Source organism: Crocodylus porosus, unplaced genomic scaffold (assembly GCF_001723895.1).
Source record: "Crocodylus porosus isolate Cpor-Errol unplaced genomic scaffold, CroPor_comp1, whole genome shotgun sequence".
Taxonomy (NCBI): domain Eukaryota; kingdom Metazoa; phylum Chordata; order Crocodylia; family Crocodylidae; genus Crocodylus; species Crocodylus porosus.
The window spans coordinates 33,999,831-34,024,084 of record NW_017728913.1 but is presented as its reverse complement, the minus strand read 5'-3'; the positions used below and the strand labels follow the sequence as shown (position 1 = coordinate 34,024,084).

The following is a 24,254-nucleotide window of genomic DNA, read 5'->3' as shown; positions in this document are numbered from 1 at the left end:
TTAGGCAGGCATATCAGTCGATACTGCTCCAATTTCCAATATGCAGCCAGCAGCTCGAAGAGCAGGGTCCAGCTGGTAAGTCTGTTGTGGTGTAATGGGAAAGGGATGAGAAGGAGCTTGGGGGGGCAGGGGCAGACCGAGGCTCTTGAGGTGCAGGAGCTAGTGGGACTGGGGCTGTGACAGGCACTACCCAGCCAGGACAGGGTGGGGCGAGAGACAGAGCTGCTGCTCATCGGGAGGGCATGGGGAGCAGCTCCCGCTGCTGCGTGCACCCTGGGACGGCATGGGCAGAGCATGTGCCCCTGGATTTGCGTGGGGTAGGGCAGGCTGGGGCTGGGGCTGAGGGCGGGCAATGGCAGTGCTGGGAGGGGGCTACGGCGGTGGAGGGGCTGCAGCCACCCCAAAATTCACTGTAGCCCCCCACAGCCAACCCTCCCAGCGCTGCCACCTCCTGCCCCAGCCCTGGCAGGGAAGAGCCCTGCACAGCCCCAGCCTGCCCCGTGAAGCTCCACGGGGCACACCCCCCACCTGTGCCTTCTTGGGGTGTGCGCAACAGCAGAAGCTGCCCACCCCTCCCCGTGTCCCCCAGACAAGACGCAGCTCCGTCCCATGCCTCGCCCTGCCCTGGCTGAGCAGCACCTGCTCCAGCCCCACTTCCGCCCCTCACCGTGTGGGCCTTGATCTCCCCCCCACCACACACCCATCCTTTCCCTTCCCGTGTCCCTCCCCTTACACCACAACACTTACCAGCTATATGCAGCCCTTCAAGTGGCTGGGCTGTGCTCCTCGCTGCCTATGTGCTGCGCTGCAGCTGTGCGCATGCATTGGGCATTTACTGGCCATGTTATCAGTCACATCAGGCCAATTTCTGATACAGTCAATTTTCTTTCTATCGGTGCCAATCCAATTGGTGCGCCTCCACTAAAATATTTTTATGTAAAATTACTTGTTACTTCTTCAACTGCTCCATATTTGCTGAATGGTGCCTCTGGCTTGTTACTAACCAAATTATGCTATGAACCATTTTGCTTCTCTGAAAAAAAATTCTCTCTGATACTCAATATATGAATACAATCTCTACAACAATTTATGTCATTAAGACACCCAGTACTGAAATATAGTAGAGCATTAATTACATTTTTTTGTAACACAATGACAAACAATACAGAAATCTATATACTTATTGGCTTTGTTTCTCTTCCAATTTCTTTCTCTACAAGATGCTTAATTATGGCTGAAGGATTTGCTCCACTCCTCTTTCCCCCAGTCATATTTTTATTTCCAATATATAGTATTGTGTGAAGCATATGCATACATAGAACTTACTCCAGATTTTATATTAGGAACTAGTAACTCAATCATTTTAGTTTAAAAAATCCATATTTTATTTATTCATTTTATTTCAATATATAAATAATACATAGTTGGAATATGGATTAGTCAAGTACACATTACTACAACCCTTCAAAAAACAGGTTTCATAACAAAATTATTACGGATCTTGGATTATGCAAGTGCTATTGGGGACAGCCATAATGCAAACTGAATGTATGAATGTATGAAAATCCCATAAAGAATCACAAAGCTGAAAAATATCTGACAATCAGCCAATTATATACATCCTACCTTTGAAAGCATTTTTAGTTATCATGAATATTAGCAGGCTCTGGTCTCAATGTTATTTGGTTTAGGAAAGAGAATCCATTAGCAAAGAGAGTTTTATATTTATATTTAATGGTGTTAAAAGTCCTTCCTTATTTGAAAACAGATTAAAAACTATGAAAGTAGGTTGTGCAGATATCCAGTTATTTAAACACTAGTTTTAATGCAAGCCTCCACTATTCCCAAGATTTTGGTAAACTGTAGTCCCAAATTCATTCCAAGGCAAATACTAAAATTCATGTGGATACAGTAAAAGGAAGTGCCTAAATGCTTTGAGGGGAGCATACACCGAGAAGTTTTCAGACCAGCTCAAAATATACAGAGCAAATAATATTGGAAAAATTTATAAAATTAAAAAAAAGCGATAGAAATAGTTTCCAATTTAGAGATTATAATAATAACGTACCAAAATTTTATTATTATACTAAACCATCACGAAAGAAAGAAAAAAAAGCAGCAAGAATATTCCTCTGTAGCAGAGGTGCTCAACCTCTGGCAGTGGGCTAAATGCAGCCCACAGAACCACAGCGGCCCGCCCCCGCCACTCTCCATAGGTCAGGAAATTTAGTGGTGGGGGAGCAGCAGCAAGTAATAGTTTCATAGTTTCTAGGGTTGGAAGGGACCTGAGTAGATCTTCTAGTCCGACCCCCTGCCATGGCAGGAAAGAGTACTGGGGTCAAACGACCCCAGCAAGGTGTTCATCTAACCTCCTCTTAAAAAGCCTGCACCACTTCTCTTGGAAGTTGGTTCCAGACCCTAGCCGCCCTGACCGTGAAGTAGTGCCTCCTGATATCTAGCCTAAACCCACCCTCAGCCAGCTTGTGACCATTATTCCTGGTCACTCCTGCCACCCGTGCTGCCAAATTCCCAAGCCCTACAAAACAGAATTTGGGCTCAGCCACTCCCCCTACCCACCGCACTGCTGGATCAGGCTGGACCACTCCCAAACCGCCCATGTGGCCAAACTGGGCTCTACCTCACCACCACATGCCAGATTTGGCCCACTGGCCAGATTTAGCCCACTGGCCAGATCCAGACTGCTGATGGCCTGAGCAACATCCATCTAGCATAAGGGGAAAAAAGGTTGGGCACCACTACATTTTACTACTAAATCTTCAAGCAAATGATAAGGCAATACGAATAGTTACTAACTGGTCCATCTATAACAAATAATTCTGAATAAATTGGACTGATCTGATATTTTTGTCCTACACATATGCAAGGACAACATAGCAAGTGCACATGTCTCCTGGAGGGAAGACTACACAATAAGGCTCTGTTTGAGGACTGGATGCTGCATTTCCTGCTCCCTGGGAAAATCCCCAAGCCAACAGGCTAAAAGGGGATGTCTCCCTATTTCTCCCCACTTCACTACCAGTAGGTGCACAAGCAAACCAATCTTATTTTGCCATAGGTGGAAACAGAATCCCAAACCCACATTCCAAGCTCCTGTAAAACAAAGGGGGTTTGAAGACATGTCCTGCCTCCCAGCAGTGTGCTCCAACTGCCAGAGTACAAGCTAAGTACTGCCCATAACAGCTCCACCCCTTAAATGAAGCTGGCCCACTAGCTAAGAGGTAATCATGATACATGAGGCTAGAAGGAGAATGGCACAGGGAGATAGATACTACCCTGAAAGGGAGAGGCCCCAGGTTCCCTCGTCCAGTGGGTCAGATATGATCCCAATACTGTTCATCCAATCATTATTAAATGCAAAGTGCAAGGGCAGGGTTGAAAAGCACTCTGAACAATGTCTCAGGGCCTGATGGTTACAGCCCTTTTCCAAGACTCAAGAAAGACAGGTTCAAATGCCACAGTGGTTAAGAGAAGCCTAGAAACTGGCCCTCCTGTTCTTTAGGCAAATGCCTACACTACTGAGCTAAAAGGTGTAGGGCAGTCTTCTTGCTCCTTTCCCTTAGTTCCACCAAGTACACATGCATTTTGCCACAGGTGAAGACTAAATCCCACACTATGCATAAGTGCCAAAAACTGCAAGTTATGCAGCCAACTACATTGCATTTAAGTACTTGAAAGGTAAATCAGGATGTAGCCCTTAATGACTGCTACCAGAAAGGCATCCAAAAAGATAGTTCTCATTAACCTGCTATCAAAAGCCTCATACCACTCATCCTTTGAAATCTTTAGTGACGGCATTAGTCTCCCATCTATGTAAGTATTCTTAATTTTATCTATTTCTCTATTTGAGCTCTCAATTTTTGATCAGGAAGGGTTGTCAGACCTCCTACTTAGCTCTTAAAACTTTGAACTGCTTAGGACCATGCCATACCTTCTTCTGTATGCTGTGAAACACCTAATACACTACATGTGCTTAGTACAATGAGATGAAAAGAGTCCAAAAAGTACTGGTACAAAGCTGGCATAGGTGTTTTTAAATGTACTTGCTGTTTTTAAAACTGCAAGATGTAGTAAACAGGCTAATTCATATTAGGGGTCATAACACGCAAGATACTTTGTTACATAAAAAAAATTAAATCTCAGGAATAGCTTGCCTAAGAGTCATCTCTGCAAACAAAATTGCTCCACATTTGAAGTCAGATAGGAATCCGCTTGCTATATTATCTCACCCAAAGCATACTGTAGATGGAAGTGTTTTGGAAAGTCCATCCCTCAGGGTCTCATTTGGACTATACAATTCTCCATAATCTCCATGCAGTTTCTGAGGATTGTGGCTGGATTGAAGAAGGCCTAAATGCAGTACACCCTCTTAAGCTGTTCAATGGTGCTTTAAAAAGCTTTCCAAGGCTTGATTTGTACATGCTGTTATGGCAGACAGAAAATTCCCTCATAATGTTTCCACCCTGCAAATTTCTGTTGGCTGAAGATAGGAAATTGACTCACTGAAAGATTTCCAAAACATTTTTCCTTTTGCTTTCACAACCTGCTCAAAAAAAATTACCATATTTACCTGAATTCAAGATAACTTTGATTTTAAGATGACCCCCCAATAATTAGTTTCTATACATGGAAAGTTCATAAATGTATTATAATTCTCCACATACAGAATCCAGTTACTGGAGGATCATCTTAAATTCACCCCTCCCACTGCTGCAGAGGGGAAAGCAGTGGCAAATTAGGCAGCTTGACCCCCATCTCTCCCCATGCCCCCAGCCACCACTGGTCAGAGGCGCTATATGCTCCTTGCCCCAGGCCAGAGCCAGAGCAGGGAGGTACAGGTGGTGGGGGGAGGGGAGGCTGTAGCTCTGACCCCAAGCCTGGGTCAGGGCCAGAGCAGGAGCCACAACAGTTGCCTGCCCCCCAAGTTTGTACTCCAGTCTAAGACGGGGCTTTTTCTCCTGATGGACTTGAATAAATATGGTAAATGGAAGCCTCTCAATACACACACAGGGATCATTCTTTGTTTATATTTTATGTATCCATTAATATCGTAAACCCATAAACTTTTAAGTTAAGAAGTTATAAAGATGACATTTTATTTGGTCTTAAACTCTCAGAGTCCCAAAATAATCTCACTAGGCCCCAACTTTGATAAATGAACAATACTAAATATTGCAACCATGTTGCCTACTGTCTTCTACTCAGGTTTTTAGACTCTGAGTATCAGGAAGCCTGCCAACAACAGAAATATAGAAATGGTTTGCATACATTGCTTGCGGGTTATCCTACCATTTTCCCTTCAGGATATGACTGGTAGTTTAGTTTTTCTGGTTTATCAGGCTAACAAAATAAATGAAGGTTGAAGCAGTATGCTTCCTATTTGAATTTCACAATGGTGAGATCCAAGAGAGCTTTTGTAACAGTACTTACATCAGACTTTATAGAAACAGATGCAAGACTTGGTGAGAGAACTGCCTTCTTAAAGATATGCCTCATACTACCATTGCCCTCTGCTCAGCAGACATGAGCAAATATATGCATGTGAATAAGTTTGGAATTTATTAGGTGTTTAAACAATTCTCTGCAATTAAAACAATTACTGCTCAACAACCACCTATGCTGTAAAACAGTTAGAGGTTCTGGATATTTGGTATTCCGCCTATCATACAAATATTTCAACACAAGTACTAACTGATAGTCATCTCAACAGCTGAATTTTATGGCACCTTCCATACTACGCTATGAATATGACTTACATTTTGTATGGTAAAATACTGGGCTGCATTGTTTTTCTGCTTCCCTTTTTCGTTTGTATATGCATCTATAGGCTTGTCAAAAAAACACAATTGATTTCAAGCATACTTTTTACTAACATTTTTTGCATTTAGTCTAATTTAAAACCAGCGATTAACCTTGCATTACCTTAGCCTGTCCATACATATTTCATATATAGTCAGGTATAGAATTTCACCCAAATGCTATTTGGCTCTATCAGATCAATTTCTTGTTTATTTGCAGTGGCAAATTAGAGTTGCCCAGCAGCTTAAAATCCTTTACACTATCACAAAGTAGGTTTTCTGAATACCCCATCATTGTTTCCAGGAATAAAAAGCAAACACATAACACACAACCTGCAGCTGCGTAAACCCCCTCATTGATTGGACTGTAATGTATCTATGGAGAGGACAGAAATAACATACTTCTAAAACAATCTGCTGCTATCTATGTTACTACTAACTCTGGTAGGCCTAGCTCTGGTAAGCCTTTCGCAAGTGGACTGGATAATTCAAGTAATTAGTAATGGGATATGGAACATTTCTCTCTAAATCACTGGTTCAAACCCACCCTTTAACCAACATCACTATGCAACAGTTGCTTGGGACCTCTATGAAACAAGCAGATAGTCTCAATCTAGCTGCATGCCTCAAAAACACAATTACAATTGTCCCCCTACTCTCAGCAGATAAATTAAGGATTGAACACAGTGCATCAAAAAGTTGGTTACTTTAGGCCAAATGTCAAGTAAATTGTTAGACCAATTTAAAGGAAGGTTAAACTGCTATGGCTTTGCTATCATGGAACATACCTATAATATAGCATCTCTCATGCACATTGGAAAAAAGCAAAAAGAATCTAAACAAAAGCAATTCTCAGCTCAGTAACAATACCAAACAGCAAAATGGTGTTCAAGTCTAATAATTTTTAAAAACTGTTTTCCAAAACACACTCAAAACTGAAGTTAAAGTATTACAAAATGATCTAGAGCAGAGACTGAGTTTCTTCCTAACAAATCCATCAAACTGAGAGGCTAATGGGGCAGGCGCCCATCTTAATAGGTGGGCAGTTATATGAAGAGTGCACAAGGAATAGTGCCACAACTACGCATTACGGATGAGAAACTGAGTAGAAAGAACTTTTTTAAGCATTAAATGCTGCCCCGAACCTAGATGAGTTTCTGTGTCTGAAAAAAGAAGGGAAAAAAAGATCACTAGTTTGGAGGAATTCTCAATGAACAGGTCATCCAAATCCAGAGCAGAAACGTGCACACTTCCATGAACCAGAAATTCAAAGATCATTTTATATAATTATAATGCCTAGCAAGCAATTCACAGTAACACAGCAAACAGCTCACAAAAAGGAAGCAGACCTAATATAAGGGATTCAGATTACTTTCTAACACTCTGTTTTCCTAAAAGCAGTGCAGGTTCTACACTTTGGTAGGCATCATTAATTCAGCTAACACAGAAAGGTAGCTGATTAATAACAATTTCTTAGTGAACTTCAGACTTTTGTTCATTAGCTTTATCAAGCTATGAAAACAAAAGAGAAGGTACAAAAGAGGAAGTTTAGAACAATGAAGAGGGAATAAGAAAAAAGGAAAAGAGCATCAGAGGTTTAGAAACTCAGAATAAGTCATCTGTTTACTATGCATTGCATCTCACTTACCATAATAGTAAACCAAAGTCTGACTAAAAGGCTCAATGCTTGGCTGCTTTGCTGCATCCCATAATTTCTCCAGTCATTTGAATACTATTCGAGGAATGTTTTGTAAACCTGTCAGATAATTATTCATCTCCACATTCCACCATTCGCCAAGATGACTGTAAATGTATTAGTAGTTTATTTTATACACTGCAATGCTCACAACAGAGAAGTTTTCACTCCATGACAGATTACTCAAGACATATGTCCTTATGTACAGCACAATTATTTGTTACTCAAATACAGAGAAATACATTTTACATCTACAGCATATTCCATTCAAATGGATCTCTACCAACCTGCTGGTCATATAAACACCACCACGGGCAGTCACATCTTGGCAAAAGGAAGCTATTTGATATCTTCTAAAATCTTGCAGGGAATAGGGTACTTTTGACCAAACCCTTATATTCAGGGTACTTCCATTTCTAACATACAAGCAGAACAGTCAGGGCCCCAGTGTTTGGAGTCTTACCAGATACCAGCATTACATTTTAGTAAAATGATTAAACACTACCTATCCAGCTAAAAAATAACTCAAGTCAGTTTTAAGGAGACCAGAACCTATGACTTCAGCACACCCAAGGGAGACCTAAATACAAAGAAACAGCCCAGAATAGCTAATTCTATGATAGTTTCCTGCTATTTCATCCTATGGCTACTGTCTGCAGATCAATACAGTCCAATTTGAAAGCTAGTGCAAAATAGCTTTTGTGCTTTAAATTCAAAGAGTAGATTATTTCCCAGTGAGAAAGACCTTAGTGTTTCAAACCAAAATCTTTCATCAATAAGGCATTGTCCATCAATTAAAAAAGGAAATGAGATGTTTACTCTGCATAGCTAAGGAACTAAAACAATTAAAATGCAAAAAATTATCCCACATATATAGTTTATGCACAACTTTACTCAATCCTGACAGAAGTCCATGGGACCATTCAAGCAACTACAACTATACAGATGCTGTAACAATCAGGGTTTTATATTGAATGGTATTTTTCATATTAATACTATATTTCTGGGTACTTTTCAGAACAATAATAATATACCAAAGTAGGTACTAAGAGAATGGAGTTGAGCATTTCTGACTGCAAAATGACTGCAACATGGCTAGCCACTAGAACTGTGCGAATAGGGTATTATTCAATTCAGATTCAGCCGATTTGGAAGACAGTGATTCGATTCGGCGATTCAAATCACTGTCCCCATTTGATTCGGCCAAATCAGAATTGAAGATTCAGCACTGATTCGGCGCTGATTCAGATTCACTGGGGAGAGACAGGCACAGCCAGGTAGCTGCTCCTGCAGCTGTGCCTGTCTCTCCCCAGGTGGAAAGCGCCGTGGGAGAAGCTTCTATGGCTGCCCTGCCTGGCCCCACCTCCCACACAGCACCAGCTTCCCAGCACATAAAAAAGCCCCACACTCACCAGCAGTAGCAGTGGCTGTGGGGTCTCTGAGGCCACGTAGCAGAGGCCTCCCGCATGGCCCCCGATCTCACCCCTCCCCCAGCCCCAATGGCTACCTTACCCAGGCCCAGCATCCTGGCAATTTTTTAAAAAGCCCTGCACTCACCGGATGCAGCAGTGGGGATCAGGGCCTCTAAGTGCTTCTGGCAGAGCCCTCCCCACGCAGCTGCTCCATGGCACGGGCGCAGCACAGATCAGCAGGGCACCACGCACTGTCTAGAAGCTGGGGCAGTTCCACCTATCACTGGAACCCAGCACTGCTCAGCCCCAGTGGCTCTAGCTCCCAGACTGTGCACAGCACTCTGCTAAACCACACTGCACCCATGCCATGGAGCAGCTGCCTGCAGGTGCCAGGCAGGGGGGGCAATCCCCACTACTCCGCATTGCATGGAGGGAGCTCTGCCACAAGCACCCAACATCCCCGATCTCCGCCGCTGCAGCTAGTGAGTGCAGGGCCTTTTTTTTTTCTTCTTTTTTTTTAATTAAAGTGCCAGGACTAGGCTGGAGCTGGGCAGGAGATGGGGCCAGGCACAACCATGAGGGCTTCCCCAGCGGCTCCCCCTGCCTGGGGAGAGGCAGGCACAGCCAGAGGAGCCATGGGAGAACCTGCAGCCGCCTGGCTGTGCCTGCCTTTTCCCCAGTGGATGTGAATCTCCAAATCTTTTCCAAATCAATTCAGGGGCTTTGAGCTCAATTTGAACTTTTTAATGCATCTCCCAATTTGATTCCAGTTCAGGGATTTGGCCACCAAATCGGGATGAATCTCCTCTGAATCAAATAGGTGCCCAAAGCTTTGCACAGCCCTACTGGCCACCACCAGGAGCTTTAGGAGGGAGAGCTGCACCCTGCACCACTCCACTTTGCAGCAGCTGAGGCCAGGCCAGGCAGCATACAGACTCCTCCTCCCCAACCCAGCTTCCTGCTGGTGCTGCAGCTATGCAGTCCTGGCACCATGGCTGCCAGCATCTGGGTCCACATGGGACACGGTACAGTGTGATAAGCAGCTGTCCCACACGCCCACCACAATGAGCCACTGCAGTGCCATTACTCCGTGCCCACTTTGAGGGAAGCTTGGCCCAGGGCAACTGCCCCCGACTTTCCTGGTGTGGGCAGGGGGGCAAGGGGAGAATGGATGAGAGAGAGCAGAGGAGTCAGCGTGCTGTGTGGCCTGGCCCAGCTCTGACTGCTACAGAGCAGAGCAGAATGAGAGTGGAGCAGTGGCTGGCAGGTCAGATAAGATCAGTTGTCACCCCCCACCTCCACAAGTCACCAAAACTCCTAAAGGGGCCCTACAACCACCCCTGGTCTACATGCTTGGGGGTTTTGTGGGAGGAAGTCTCAAAGTCCAATTATGATATTCCAAATACCAAATATTTGCACAAGTGCAAATCTGCATGGCTTTCAATACAGGATCAGGATTAGGGAGTACTTAATTCACAGTTTCACAGAAACCTCAAAATCCAGGACTGTCCACAAAGTCTGCAAAATGGAAAAAAAAAACTTAATAAAAATAAATGCTGGCTCCCCAGTGGACAGTGATCCAGGAGGGGAAGGCACTGGCTGGCAGGGTGGCACAAAGGGCAGCAGACAAGGTGGTGGCTGCTCCCTTGTCTCTCCTCCCCCCACCAGGGCTGCTCCACCAATAAGCACCAAGGGATGGGGTGACATAAAGGGCAGTCGACCATCAAGATGGCAGCTGCCCCCCCACCCCCGATCCCTCTTCCCCCCTGGGGCCTCTCCACCAATCAGTCCCAAGGAGCAGGGCTGCTGCAAAATCAGCTCCACATGGTGAAAAGCCCTTTGTCTCACCGTGATTTAGGTAGGTTCCTATCACACACATCTCTAAAAGGGGCTGTAAACTTCCAAAAGAGAAGACAATTGTTTGTGCCTGGTCATAAGTCCTAAGAGTAAATACAACTATTTCTGCAGTGCAAAGCTTCTTGAAAGCTTTTGAGTTAAAGCAGTGTACTTGATAGAAAGCTTATGAGTCAGAGCATTTTTTTAAGAGATATGACAAGCTACTAGTGTAGGATATACTGTGCCATCTGAGAAACATTAAGTGGTTTAAAAATGAAATCAAAACCCAAGTAATGAAGTACATTTGACAACAAAAAGGAATGCACAAATGACTTACGGGTTTCCCCTTTAACAACACTGAGTGATGACAAATTACTGTGAAGTAAATGGCATGTTTGTTTTCAACAAGGAAGTTTCATACCGCTCATATTTCTCATGAAAATGCAGCACACTCCCTCCTTGAGGCTGCATTCTGTAGTTACCATTGGTTAAAAGAAATGAATTCACTCTTTATTTACAGTCTAGAATCCATTACCTGTAACGCTCCCTTCATCTCACCAAACAATATTGACAAAGGCCCCAATCCCAGCCATTGCAGCCTGCCTGCTTAATCAAATTTTTTTTAATGATTTTGACAACTTCTTCCTAGTAAACCTGTGTAAAATGGAAGTCAAACTTCAAACTCAAATATCACGTAAATCAAGGCAAACATTGTTTGGGTCACAGCCCTCCAACTGGAATCATAGATAGACCCTCTCTCTTCTTGCAAAGTGCTACTGCACGACCATAAAAGCCTACATGGCATGGATCACAGGCCTTAAGCACTTGCTCAGGAGCAGATCCACAAGGGGTGCAGTGGCACGACTGCACTCCCTATTTTGATTGGACCACATCACAGGAGTCTCCCAGGACTACTCTAAGCCCTTAAAGGAAGTGAAAATCCTGCTCCCCTCCTTTCCCTCCTCCCCTTCTGCTTTTGCTTTCCCCTCCATCCCAGGGTGGGGGAAGCACCAGAGTGTTTCTTTCCACTCCAGTTAGGCTGCATTTGGGCCAGGTTCAGCTGGGGACAAAGAAAGCGGCAATGGCAATGAGGAAGGTGGGGCAGGGAGAATCCCATTCCCTGCACCTGCTCCTGGTGGCAAGGGCAGTGAAGGGGGAAATCTACTCTTCTGACCTTCTGTTGTCACGGTTACCGTCCCCAAATGAGCCCTGCCCCGGTGCAGCCTGGCTGGGACAGGTGGGAACACCTCTGGTGCTCTCCCAGCCCCTAGATTAGTAGGAAAACCAAAAGCAACAGTTTGGGGAAGGAGGAAGAGAAGGTAAGGAAAGGGGGGGATTTTCACCAGCTTCAAGGACTTAACATCATTGGAGGCTTTCAAGGGCAGTCTGCTCACACTGGTGGGGAAGGAATCAGGGAGCTAATGAAGCAGCTACCCTGTAATGCAGGTTGCCTCTCCTGCACCCCCTCTTTGGGAAATCCTGAATCCACTCCTGCACTTGATGCATCATCATTATAAAAACCTCTTTATTAAACAAACAAACAAAAACAAACAAACAAACAAAAAACACACTCCTACTGCTTATTGATGTAAAACATCTATTTAAATTTGACACACTTATTTAGAATATGTGGATAAAACTTCAAACAGGGAAGGAAAGAAAAAGACCAAGTTTAATACAGATGAAGTGTTATTAACAGCAACTTGCATGCAAGAACTTTTAATTGAAAGTCTGTAGTTTAATCAAAGCAAGCAGTGTTTATACACTCCGTACAGGTCCAGGGGATAAATGGCATTTCTTTGGAAACCACTGCCAAACACTTTTACCAAGTGACTTGGTGCATGCAGCAGAAGCTAATTAGCAAGGTTAAGTCTAGTCCAGTGGTTTTCAACCATGTTAGACTCAAGTCTAGAAAATGCCAGCTTAGGTTTCGCTCATTTCTTGACTGTGGATAAATAATAAAGCAATTCTTCTGTTTGAGAGAACTCAGACCATAACAGGTCAAAATGTTTTGGACACTATGGATTCCTATCTGAAATCTCTGGATTTGTGAAATGTTTAGGTGTTTGCACACATAACTGTGCTAATATTGTGCAGCACCCTTAGAAGGCTCTCAAGGCACCCCAGAGCGTCATGATGGCTTAACTGAGAATCATTCATCTAGTCCAAGGTTTAAGAATCAACAGTGCTTGTTGCCTGCTCAAATGAACTTTGTGCTGCTGTGTATTGTTCCTATATTAATAAAAGAGCAAAAGTCTGTTACTTAATGTTGGTGACCAGACTTATTGAAGAAGCATATTGTTCTGCATCTTCCCCTATGTTCACTCCCATTAAGAGGCAGAAAGTTTCATTTTTATGGGCATTAAAATCATCACCAGAGGACAGACAATCTGCTGTTTCCTTCTGAAAATGGATACTGAATTTTGATCTCATTAGCGCTGAATAAACAGCATAGGAATGCAGTGACTGAACTTTATCGTTGTGTGCTGCACAGCAAAAATGGATCAAAATCTGAAGGCATGTCACCAAACAACTCATGAACTCCTATGCCTGAGCAATTACTTTTGCTACAGTATTGATTCAGAGTTGATGAGCGAGCTCAAGGGACTCCTAAGAAGAGACACTGTTCAAGTTTGGGAAACCGCATCTGTTCTTACTATCCAAAATGCAAATTATTGTTTCACTTGACAGAACACATTGACAAAAATCAACATCTTCCTTCTAATTCAAAAGCCTGAACCAATCCCCCCAAAAAATCTAAAACAAATCAACCTTAACAAAAGTATATTAACAAAAGGTAAAAATCAGCAAAAAATGTTTACACCAATCAGCCTTTAAAAGAAGAAGAGCCACTGATTCTATGAATTCCAGCAGGGAATCTGCTATCAATTTTTTAAACACAAAAGGTGCTCAAATATTATAGTGATTGGCAGCAGTATATTTTTATTTTTATATATATAAACCCTAAATTAGATAAACAAATACAGTACAATTACAACTTACGTGGGGGTTACGTTCCCAGGTCAGTGTGTATAGCTGAAATTGCTGGATTTGATGCCAAGTGGCTACCGCCACCGCCACCAGGCCCAGACAAGGCAGCTAGCTGAGTGTGAGCCCCCTAGCCATGCCGGTGCGTGCAGGCGAATACCACATGGCGCCACACTACGCGCAGTTTCCCGGCCAGCCCCAGCAGCCAAGCACGTAAAGCTGAATTCACGCAAATTAAATACATGTAAATTGCGACTGTACTGTAGTTCATTTCATTATGTCACTGCTTCAATACACATTCTAAACAAAAAATTCCCACATCAGATTCCCAAGGAATTATGACAAGGCCTTGCTGTTATTCTCTTTCCAAATTAAGATGGTTTTACATGTAGATAATCCCTCTGTAATCACCTCATCAAATATTAGAAGAAGAATGAATAGTATTCCAAGAACCTCCCTATTCATTCCTCCATAGTTATCTGCTTGTGGATGCTGCTATGCTGCAGTGAAACTACTGCATTCCTTCCTTTCTCAGTGGCCCTCAATTTACTACAGCCCAGTCTTTGCAGGGTAAGAATACAGCAAACTTTCATACTGGCACACCAAAGACACTAGTGTCTAAAGCACACATTTAAAAAAATGAACATGTACTAAAAGAGGTCTAGGAATTTCCAATCTACTTTCACTCATGAGGCCTAGGGACAGGAATTACATATAAACTGGTGTAAGTGATCAGAAACTGGTTGAAATCAGTAACACAATAGAAGTTCAGTGCACATAAACAACTTTCAAAATGGCCAAAACCAGTTCAAGATAAACCAGGATGGATGTAGTATCAGACTTAACTGATTTAGGTTAAATTGGGTTTTCTGTCCCAGATCCCCTCCAGATTCAAGTCAACTAACAGCCCCCCATATACCAGGATGCTTTACACCTCCCCTACAAACCACTCCTCACAGGATGTGTGGGTTACCCTTGGCCCAAGCTGTCTGCTCCAACAGAGCCAGGAGGCATACTCTAACACCCCAGAGCTTCTGGCCTGGGCCACTGCAGGCATGTGGCTGCATTTCCAGAATCAAAAGTGAATGTCTGTTCACTTGTTTATCAGTTCAATTTATGCAGCTTAGACTACCCTCCAAAGACTGAATCTATTCAGCCTCAGACCTTTTGATGGTTTGTACTTAGCTGAGGAATAAAGCATTTATTGGAACGTTGCCAAATGCAGGTTGTTCCTAGCAAACAACCAAGGGCTGGTTCTGTAGCTGTCCCACAACTTCAGTAAGAGTTTCACATTAAAGAGTTGCAAAGACAGGCCCTCTAAGCTGTGAATATGCTGTAACTTTAGTAACAAAAAACAAAACCTGGGCAGAGTCTTCACTTTGCAATCAAAGGCAACAACGCAGACCAAGCTCCTTCCATTAGCAATTCTCCAGGATAGCATAGACAGAAGAGGACTCCAGTATGGTAGGAAACTATGGGCAACTCTCCTAGACAATTCCACAACTTTTTATTGTTTCCTTGCAGCCACACAGTATAAAGTACAAATAAAAGTATAAAGACAAATAAAAATGGGGGAGGGAGGGGACGGGAGGCGAAGGCACAGGAAGACAGAAAAAAAAAAATAATTTTTCCTTCCTAGATCACCTTCAGAAACGGCTGAGCTCTAGGATCTCACCCCAGGATTTGGAAGCTAGTTACCTGCCTCAAAAAAGATTAATATAAGTATTTAAAAGCCTATATTTGTAAATAATTAAATCCATTTAATTCTTCATCTGCTTAAGCAAAACTTCATTCCCAACCAGAATTCAGTTGTACACTGTTTCCTTTTAGTGCATAAACACAAGCCAGTTCTGAAAGATGACTCTGTCTAACCATGTATTAGCAGTAGGATATTCAAGACAAAGAACCAGGCCCGAGTCATTTGCAAAAAGTTAGTTTTCCCCCAAGCACACAGTTCTTCCATTAATAGGGGCCTATACTTTATGTGGAAATATCAACAATTATATCTAAATTAAAACTATCTCAAAATAAGGTAAATATATAGAAAGGTAAACCAAGGTACCAGCATTTATAACTTGCCTGAAGACGAGTAGCAATTCAGCAGGAAACAAGGACAGAACCTAAGTCTCTCCTGACAATTCTCTACTTTAAACATAAGAACATAGTTACCTTGCATGCATAAGTGAACACAACACCCACTGACTAGTCAACTTTACGTGTGTTGAGATGAAGGAAGTCAAGTAGCTTCATAACCCTTAAGATATAATCGATAAAGCTCTTAGTTGAGAGTCACCATGGTATTTTAATTTATGGTAAAAAATATTTGATATTTTATTTAGGAAGCTTAAAAGCAGACCTACCCACACTCACAGCAAGTGGCAGTCTTGTTAAAAAACACAATCTCTGTTGGTCTGTAAGGCTGGCTGATGCTATCACAGTTCCCCAATGCATTAGTAATACTAGAATTCTGTCTCATGCACCATTTAAATCCGGGAGACAACAGGATCTGCAGCTGAAATTAAGGCCAGGAGTTCAAACACTGCTAGCATCTCACTATGGATTAAATTCCTCTACCACCCATTTTTTATTTAAAATAAAAAACTATCAGTCAGATTAAGGAGTTCCTAACCTGCCAATGAAATCAGAACGAGGGACCAGTAGTTTCTATACATGGTCAAAGGCAGGCCCATGGTCAGGCAGAAACAGATGGGACCTAACTATGTGGTGTGAGGGTAAAGGAGAATGAGTGCTAGCACGTAGACTGAAGCAAAAAGAAGAGGAACAGCAACAGATGCCAAAGATTCTCAGTAGAATTATTCATACAAAAAGCTGTACTCCTCAGTATATCATCAGATGATCTGTTACATATTCTTATTCTTGGCAGCCAAAAAAAAAAGAGAAAGCTATTATAAATTACTGTACAAAATATGTATTAGATAGATGCTCTAGTGATTCTATGGTTAAGGTCATGTTGACATTTGCACTTAAAGCAGTATTAAAATACTCATATTTCACAATCTAATGACTAGATTGTGCCTCTCAATTTAACACTATAAAGGACAACTGCATTTTCTATGCATTTGGAATCAAGGACTTATGACTTTACCCTTTTTAATTTTTTTCCATGAATATTTAAAGCTTTTTCAGGCCTTCTTAGCTAAGGAAACTGTAATCATGATAACCATTAATTTTACACAAAAATATCCCTTCATCACATCCTGAACATTGGACACTTTGGTCCCATCCACACAAGTGTGGATGTTTAGTTGCCCGGGGGCAACTACCAGGGGCGCACCTTGTGCTGCTGCTGCTAGTTGTTCCCAAGGAATGCCTATGTCACAAGCTCTCTGGTGTGCTCTGGGTGGGGTAGGGGAGGCTGAGGCAAGCACTGGGCTGGCCCCAGCAGCCTTTCCTGGGGTCCTGGGGGACCTCATCTATATATTTACTTCCCTATGTAACCTGTGGAGCCCTATCTATATATTTACGTCCTGGGGCTGCAGGAGCAATAATCCTGCTGTTTGAAGCCTGGCCAGTAGCCGGCTCCAGTTTTGAGCAGTGTAAGCTGTCCCCACAGACACTGCTCCACTTTTTTTCCTGCAGGTTTTTTTTGACCCCTGGATATCCAGGGGTCAAAAAAAAACCCTGCACTGCTCCCTTGCAGCAGGGAGAACAACTGAACATGTGGTACATGGTACTACAGACGTGTCTGCGGCACCACATACTGCACAGCTGCACTCATCTGCACACGGACTTTGTATTTAAACAAAGAAAAACAGACATTATGTTAATCTGTCATAGCTCTGCTTAGTTCTACCCAGAAGAGCAGATCCACCAGTTACTTCTGTTCTCTAATGCTGCTGCCTTACAATGTCACCCTTCCTGTTCTCACCTTCTTGCTTGGTCTTAATTTTCCAGTCCTACCCATGAACAATGATGCCCCTGGTGGCTGGGGGGGAGAGGGGCGGGTCATGGTGGTAGCAGGAGCATGGTAGCAGCGGTAAGCTGGGGAGCTTCCACAGATGCCACCACCAGTGGGGGGTGGCAAGCACTGACCAAGGGTTGGCGACCACCCACTGCCGCCACCAGGAATGTCAACAGAGGCCAGCAGGGACTGTGGACTGCCCACAGACATCGCCAGCAGTGTCGGCAGCAGGGTGGCAAGTGGTGACCACCCACAGGTACCACTGACTGTTGGCGGAACCTTTTTGTAGGGGGTGCACTGCCATTCTCAGGGGGTGCACGTTGCCCCTGATCCTACCTACAGCTTTGCCAGCACAGTATAGTTCCAGGTTTCAGTACATAATGAAACCACTATAAATCAGCAGGGCTGTTCCATATACTTTTGCAGAAGATGAATACTTTCCAGCAGGGTTCAGGTTCACTTTGGAAAAAGCTCAACCTCCTCTTCCCAGAAACTGGAAGTAATAAAGCAAGCAGCGTATCCTCTCCATTTCAGTGCTGACACATCAAAATTATAGTTTCATAGTAGCTAGAGTCGAAAGGGACCTAGGAAGATCATCTAGTCCGACCCCCTGCCTTGGCAGGAAAGAGCACCGGGGTCAGATGACCCCGGCAAGGTGCTCATCTAACTATTATCTTTCATAGCCACTAATAAATAATAAGATTAGGCCTCTGGCCACTAAGAGTCTGGTTTTGGGGGTTTTTTTTAAATCCTGGGTTTGGTTACATGGACAGAGTATTTCTAAAATAGTCACTATCAGGGAAACACTAAAATATGAGAGGAATATTTCTTAGTATGGCAGTGACGAACTAAGTTTTCTTAGATGCATTCCAATTCTGGAATTGGAAGTGATGAAGTGAATGGATGCAAAGGGCATTCCAAAACATTCAAGCACAAAAAGGAGTTTACACTCAACTGTTTGCTTATTTTTCAGGATAGTTCCCTTGAAGCTCCAACTTGGTTAAGCCTCTTTTGTAGAAGTTCTTGTCCTACATGTCTAGAAACACCTCAGCTACTGTAGCCACCTCATTATCATCACTTGAACTCTTCCCACAAAGGTCTGCCTGTTTCTAAAACTGAAGCAGTCTGAATGAGCTAAATCTTATAAATAAGTTAGACAAGGAAGAAGCTGAAGCCACATTTGCTCACAGAAGTCACTACAACCTGGAATGTGTGGCATGATGTTTTATTCTGTAGAAGCATCACTCCTCAACTCAGGCTAAAAACAGATGTTGGATTCATCCCGAGACAAACCATTTTATCCCAGGACAAAGTGCAATCATTTAGATGTCTATGTCCATTGCCCTGCGATAAATCCTAAAAAGGCTTTCAGGACAAGAATTACAAACAGTTTATGCCAGGACATTGCAAAATGCACCAGAATGGTTATGCTGGGGCTGCAACATCGAGGCAACAGTAGAAAAGCAGTGCAGCCACCTGCTCACTAAATCCTGATTAAAAGAGTGATATGTGTACCTGCCAATCCCAGAATATTTCTCTTCTGGGACAAACAAGTACAGCTTGTCCAGGGACAAATGCAGTGTCTGTTCCTAGCTTCAGCTTTCTTCAGTTCTTGCTCTTAATGGCTTCTCACAAGACAAGCACAGCTGTTCACTAATATAATACTCCCCACTGTTGAGAGTCATGATCATCCAATTTGGTGTCCTAAAAACTGTGCCCGTGACCTTGTTGGCTGACGCTATATTCTAGATTTTCATCTGGACATGAAGATAGTGTGCACTTGTACTGCACACTCTGCTGTTTGATATCAAGATCACAGACGTGAGCCCAGATCCCATCCTGAGTCACAATCCTACTCAGTATTCTTTCTGGGTTTGATTGACACTGCCCCAAATATTCCCTAGAAATGACAAGCTATGCTCTCTACCGATCAGCACTGAACACTCTGGCCATCCATCTGGCTGACACTTTTTTCACACTCAAATCATTAGGATAGCATGAACTGACCAGTGCTAATGCCAACTGTCTCAGCTATGGCCCTGGTTACTGATTTCTGTCATTCACCACCATCCTGTGCATGGCTTTAAACCATTCTGGTGCAGTAGTCTCTCTGGGGCAATCTGACTTTGGCTCATCACCACCCCTGAGTCTCCACCACTTAAAATCAGCGCCACAGTTTCTATGCATATGAAGGGTATCCTCCCTCACCATTGCCACCACATTCTCACATATTTCCTTTCTGACAAGTTGGTCATATGGAGGCAGTTTATTGCCACAGGTTTCATTCTTCTGCATTTTCAAATTTTCTGTGGCTGACTGACTTTGACATGCCTTCAAACATGTTCTGCCCAAACAAAAAAATAGTTTCTAACAAGAAAACACATCTAAAGAGCAGTACTTTCATCTGTGAAATCATATCAGTGTATCTTTGAATAGGTCAAGCTAGATAGATCACAAATACCCCTTGAAGCAATTAGGGATTAACTGGTCTTCATGCCAATTCATTTCCTGACCACTTTGACAAAACTGTAGGTGACCCTTTAAATCAGGGCAGAGGCATAAGGCAGCAGGGGGGTGCCCGGGGAAACTGCCACACACGAGCAGCAGCAACTTCTATTGGGGGCACAACTGCATAACAGCCATTTTTTTTCCGCCATGTTCCCAGCTGCCCTGTCCTAATTATTTCACTGATCAAGGCCAACTGGGTTTATGATGTGGAATTCATTTTATGCAAGCTGTTAGAAGAACACCTGTTGCAAGCGTCTGGCAATCTGAACTGGGACACTCAAAATGCACCCAACACCCAGTAGCCCAGAAACTAATATAAAATACAGAGAGCCTGACATTCCAAGAAAGAAACCTTGAAGCCTATGAACAGCTTGAAATTGGACAGAGATGGAACTGCTATCTAGTTACTCTCTCTAAGACTATGCTTGGCTTCCACCATTCTTAGCTTCCAATAGGAAGGGTATCCTCTAACCAACAGAAGGTCTATGTGCTTACTTGCTGGAAGACTGAAACATTCTGGCCACTGGCAGACATGCCCCCCCCCCGCCAAAAAAAACACAACAAAAAACAAGTGCTTTACCAGAAGAGGAAGCAGGTTAGTTTGACCTGGGTCCCAGCCTCTATATAGACCAGGCACTTCAGCAAGGCTTTTTGGCGCTGATTGAATCAGCTCTTAGACAAAAGCGCCAAAAAGCTCATCTGAAGCATGGGATCTATACAGACATTGGGCAAGCTGGGTCAAACTAACGTGATGCCTCTTCTGGGCATCTAATGAACTCGATGAACAGGCACACTGAGCTTAAAGCACTGTTGTCGGTTTTGGGGTTTTTTTGTTTGTTTGGGGATTTTGGTTTTTTGTTTTGTTTTTTTTTGGGAGGAGGAGTTCACATCTGTAAGCAGCCTTTGTTACTTTGCTTCTACCCTAGATTTTTGTAGCTTATTTCAGCAGCTTCTGTTCTGCCTCAAAGGTATGTCAAACAGGAGCACAGGAAAGCAGGGCACATTTACTCTAACCCTCCCCTACCTTCTACTGGGTCTTCTTCCCCAGCTGACAGCCATCTCTACAGTTCTCATACTTGAGCAATAAAGTATCTATTTTATTCTTATTCATTTCACTTCTGCCTAATTGGATATAAATACCACTGGTGAAACTGACAAGACTGGTTAGCTTTCAGTTTGCTCTATCCTAAAAAAATATGAGCAGAAGCAGAGATACTGTAGCCAAGACGGTAAAATATTACTGCTGGAACTCAATTTCATTTCTTCATGTTAGCATGCTTCACATTCCATACATTTCCATACACACTTTGTAGCCAATAATCTTCTAGCCAGGCCAGCACAACACCTTAAGTGTAACTGTTGAGCTTTTTAAACCATCCTGAACCAAGACTTAACCAAGTCTTCCACAAAGTCTACATACCTTCCAGTGCACTCCCAATATACACAGACTTAAAAGGCATAAATCCAGGAGCCAAATAATTCTCCGCTTGAAATGAAAGTCTCATCCAAATCCCAGGGGTTAGTCACACAAGCAAAGTGAGGAAATCGAAACCCAAGGGTGAGGAACTGATTCCAGCTTTTCTTCATCACTGTGCAAGAATATCACTATATCAGCAGAATTGTTCCATACTCTCAGTAACAAGATGTTAGAATATAAGTGCTCTGGAGACAGGGATATCATGTTATGACGACCTATAAAGCACTCAAACTATGTCATTATATATAATGAAAAATTCTTACATTCCTATGCTAGTTAAATTTCAGCAAATCTTTAAAGGAGTTTGGATTGTCAGATCTGTTTCTAGAAGCTGTTAATTTCCTCCACTAATGAAGAAATTTCCAAACTGTAACTCTTGGAGAACTTCTTGATGAGCACAAGGAGCACATGGTGCTAGATCCTCCAAGATTTCTAAAAAAAAACAGATTTAAAAAAATTGAAAAATTCCAAATATTACCTTTTTCATTACTCCCACAGGGATAGTATGACATTGCAAATAGGATGGAAGTTGCCCTCAAGACAGCCTATTAAAAAGTCACCCTACTTAAGATTGAGTTTGAGAACCCCTGTACTAATGTATTCCACAAGTATTTTATAAAGATGTTATGACTTATATCAGGGATCTAAGTAAAGTTGAACATATGTAGATTAACAGGTATTAGCATTTTGTAAAGTCATTCTCAGGATCTTTTATAGTGTCCACCACCACCCTATCTTCATTTTTACACAATTTCACATACATTCCAAGATCAACAAGAATCCAGATTCTGCTGTGCTACCATAAACCTGAAAGTCCATTGTTAGTCTACCTGCCACTTTTTAATATGCCCCTTACAGTTTTGGTATGCATTTTATAACACTGCCTGGAAATATAATGGGGCCTAAAGTGAAAATATCACAGGCATTTCAAGAAAATTATTTTACTGTTTCAAACCAGGTCACCCATATAAATTACAGATTTTGCACATGTAAACACTATAACCTGATAGTGTATAGATTCTTCATCAGTCTTCTTCTGTGCAAGTAACTTGGTTTAATAACTGAGCCATGTATGCTAGTTTAAAGATTACCTCACCTTGAGTGCCTAGTGCAACACACCTTCTTCTGTTTGCTTTGTAATAGCGAGAAACAAGATTGACAAGAGTTAATGGAGATACTCCAAACACTGTCCCCTACATTTTTTAAACAAGGATTTCAGTTCTTTAGTCCTCATTAAAGAAAATGCAATCAAGCTCAAGGCTAAATGTGACTTAAACTGTTTCACTTGGCCTCAAATCAATAAATTAACACACGCACACACAAAGACATAATAATACTTCTGTTAATCCTTGTACAATGAGAGAGGTGCAAGCTGTAGGTACATATTCAAAAGAAAGCATAGTAGTAACTGGACCAAAGGCTTACGTTTACTAGGAGACAAATATAAGATAAATACTGTTAAATATTTTCAGGACAAAGGATCCATCAAAAAGTGTCAAACTGTTTAGTGCTGCTTTCATTTTTAAATTAGCTTGCTCAAGAGGCAGTAACAGAGATAAATGTCATCATAATTTTATTTCACCTTCTATTTGCTTTACTGAGGCATTTAGGCTTTCTTGTCGTCTGTTTTGTACAACACAAATTAGGAGACAGATCTGGAACAAAAGTAACTGGAAGAAAAAACCCCAAAACTTTGTTTCACCAATGCTAATAACCAGAAGTCAAAAACAGTCACCAAGCAACTGCAGAAGTCAGTATTTAAAGCAGGTGTAACAAATACCATTGCTCTGTGAACACATCGCCACACTGGTGGAATGTACAAACGCATGTAAGCTGTCTCACAGTGGACAGGAAACCGATTATCAGGTTTATAAGATAGTCCTAATAATGTATATGGTATATGTCAGGGAAGCAGGCCTGACCCTGCCTACCATACTGGTCAAAATTTTCACCACGCCACTGAAGAGCAGCACGGCTCTGACACCAGCAAGTCGCATCCCAAGGTGCCTTTTCTCATTTCATTAGGGAAACACAAGCCCAGACCTTCATGGATAATTCAGCCAGGCGCAAGCCATAAAGGCATAATGTCATTTCTAAGTCATTGGGGGGGGGTCTGTTTCTGTTTTGTGATGACCCGCTTTTAGGGACAACGCTGAGGCTTCCAAGACAACGGAAGCAAAAGAAATCCCTGTGGTAAACCCTGAGCTTTTCTGGGCCAGAGAATCTGCCAATCTGTCCTCTCCCAGTCACAGAGAGAGGACAGGGTGTTAAAGCTGATGTAGGGAGACAGGAAAAGAAAAGAAAAGCCCTTTTGTAAAGTTGCAGGCAGTCTTCGGGGCTGAACGACTCGTTTCAGGTCCCTTTTGGGTTTGGAAGAGTCTCCCCCGCCCCCAACACACACACACAAAATTCCCCAGTCCTCCAGCCCGCCACGGGAGGGTTGTCTGGGGCCGGGGCAAGGAGAGGACGAGGCGACCATCCCAGGCCCTGGAGGGGAGGCAGGGCTGAAAGCCGAGGCCTACCAGCGCGGGCGAGGCCTGCGGGTCTCTCAGCCTCCCGGCGCGGCCCCCCACCTGTCGCGGGGGTCGATCCAGCTGGT

General features: G+C 43.0%; 1 protein-coding gene across 1 annotated transcript in view; it reads right to left on the bottom strand.

Annotated features, from left to right (window-relative positions):
• The window catches only part of WWC2 (WW and C2 domain containing 2), a 161,700-nt gene that overhangs the window by 135,917 nt on the left and 1,529 nt on the right, over nt 1-24,254 (bottom strand). The window contains exon 2 of the mRNA XM_019534348.1: nt 24,229-24,249. Within this exon, the coding sequence (XP_019389893.1) occupies nt 24,229-24,249 (21 nt within the window). The remainder of the gene's footprint in view (nt 1-24,228; nt 24,250-24,254) is intronic.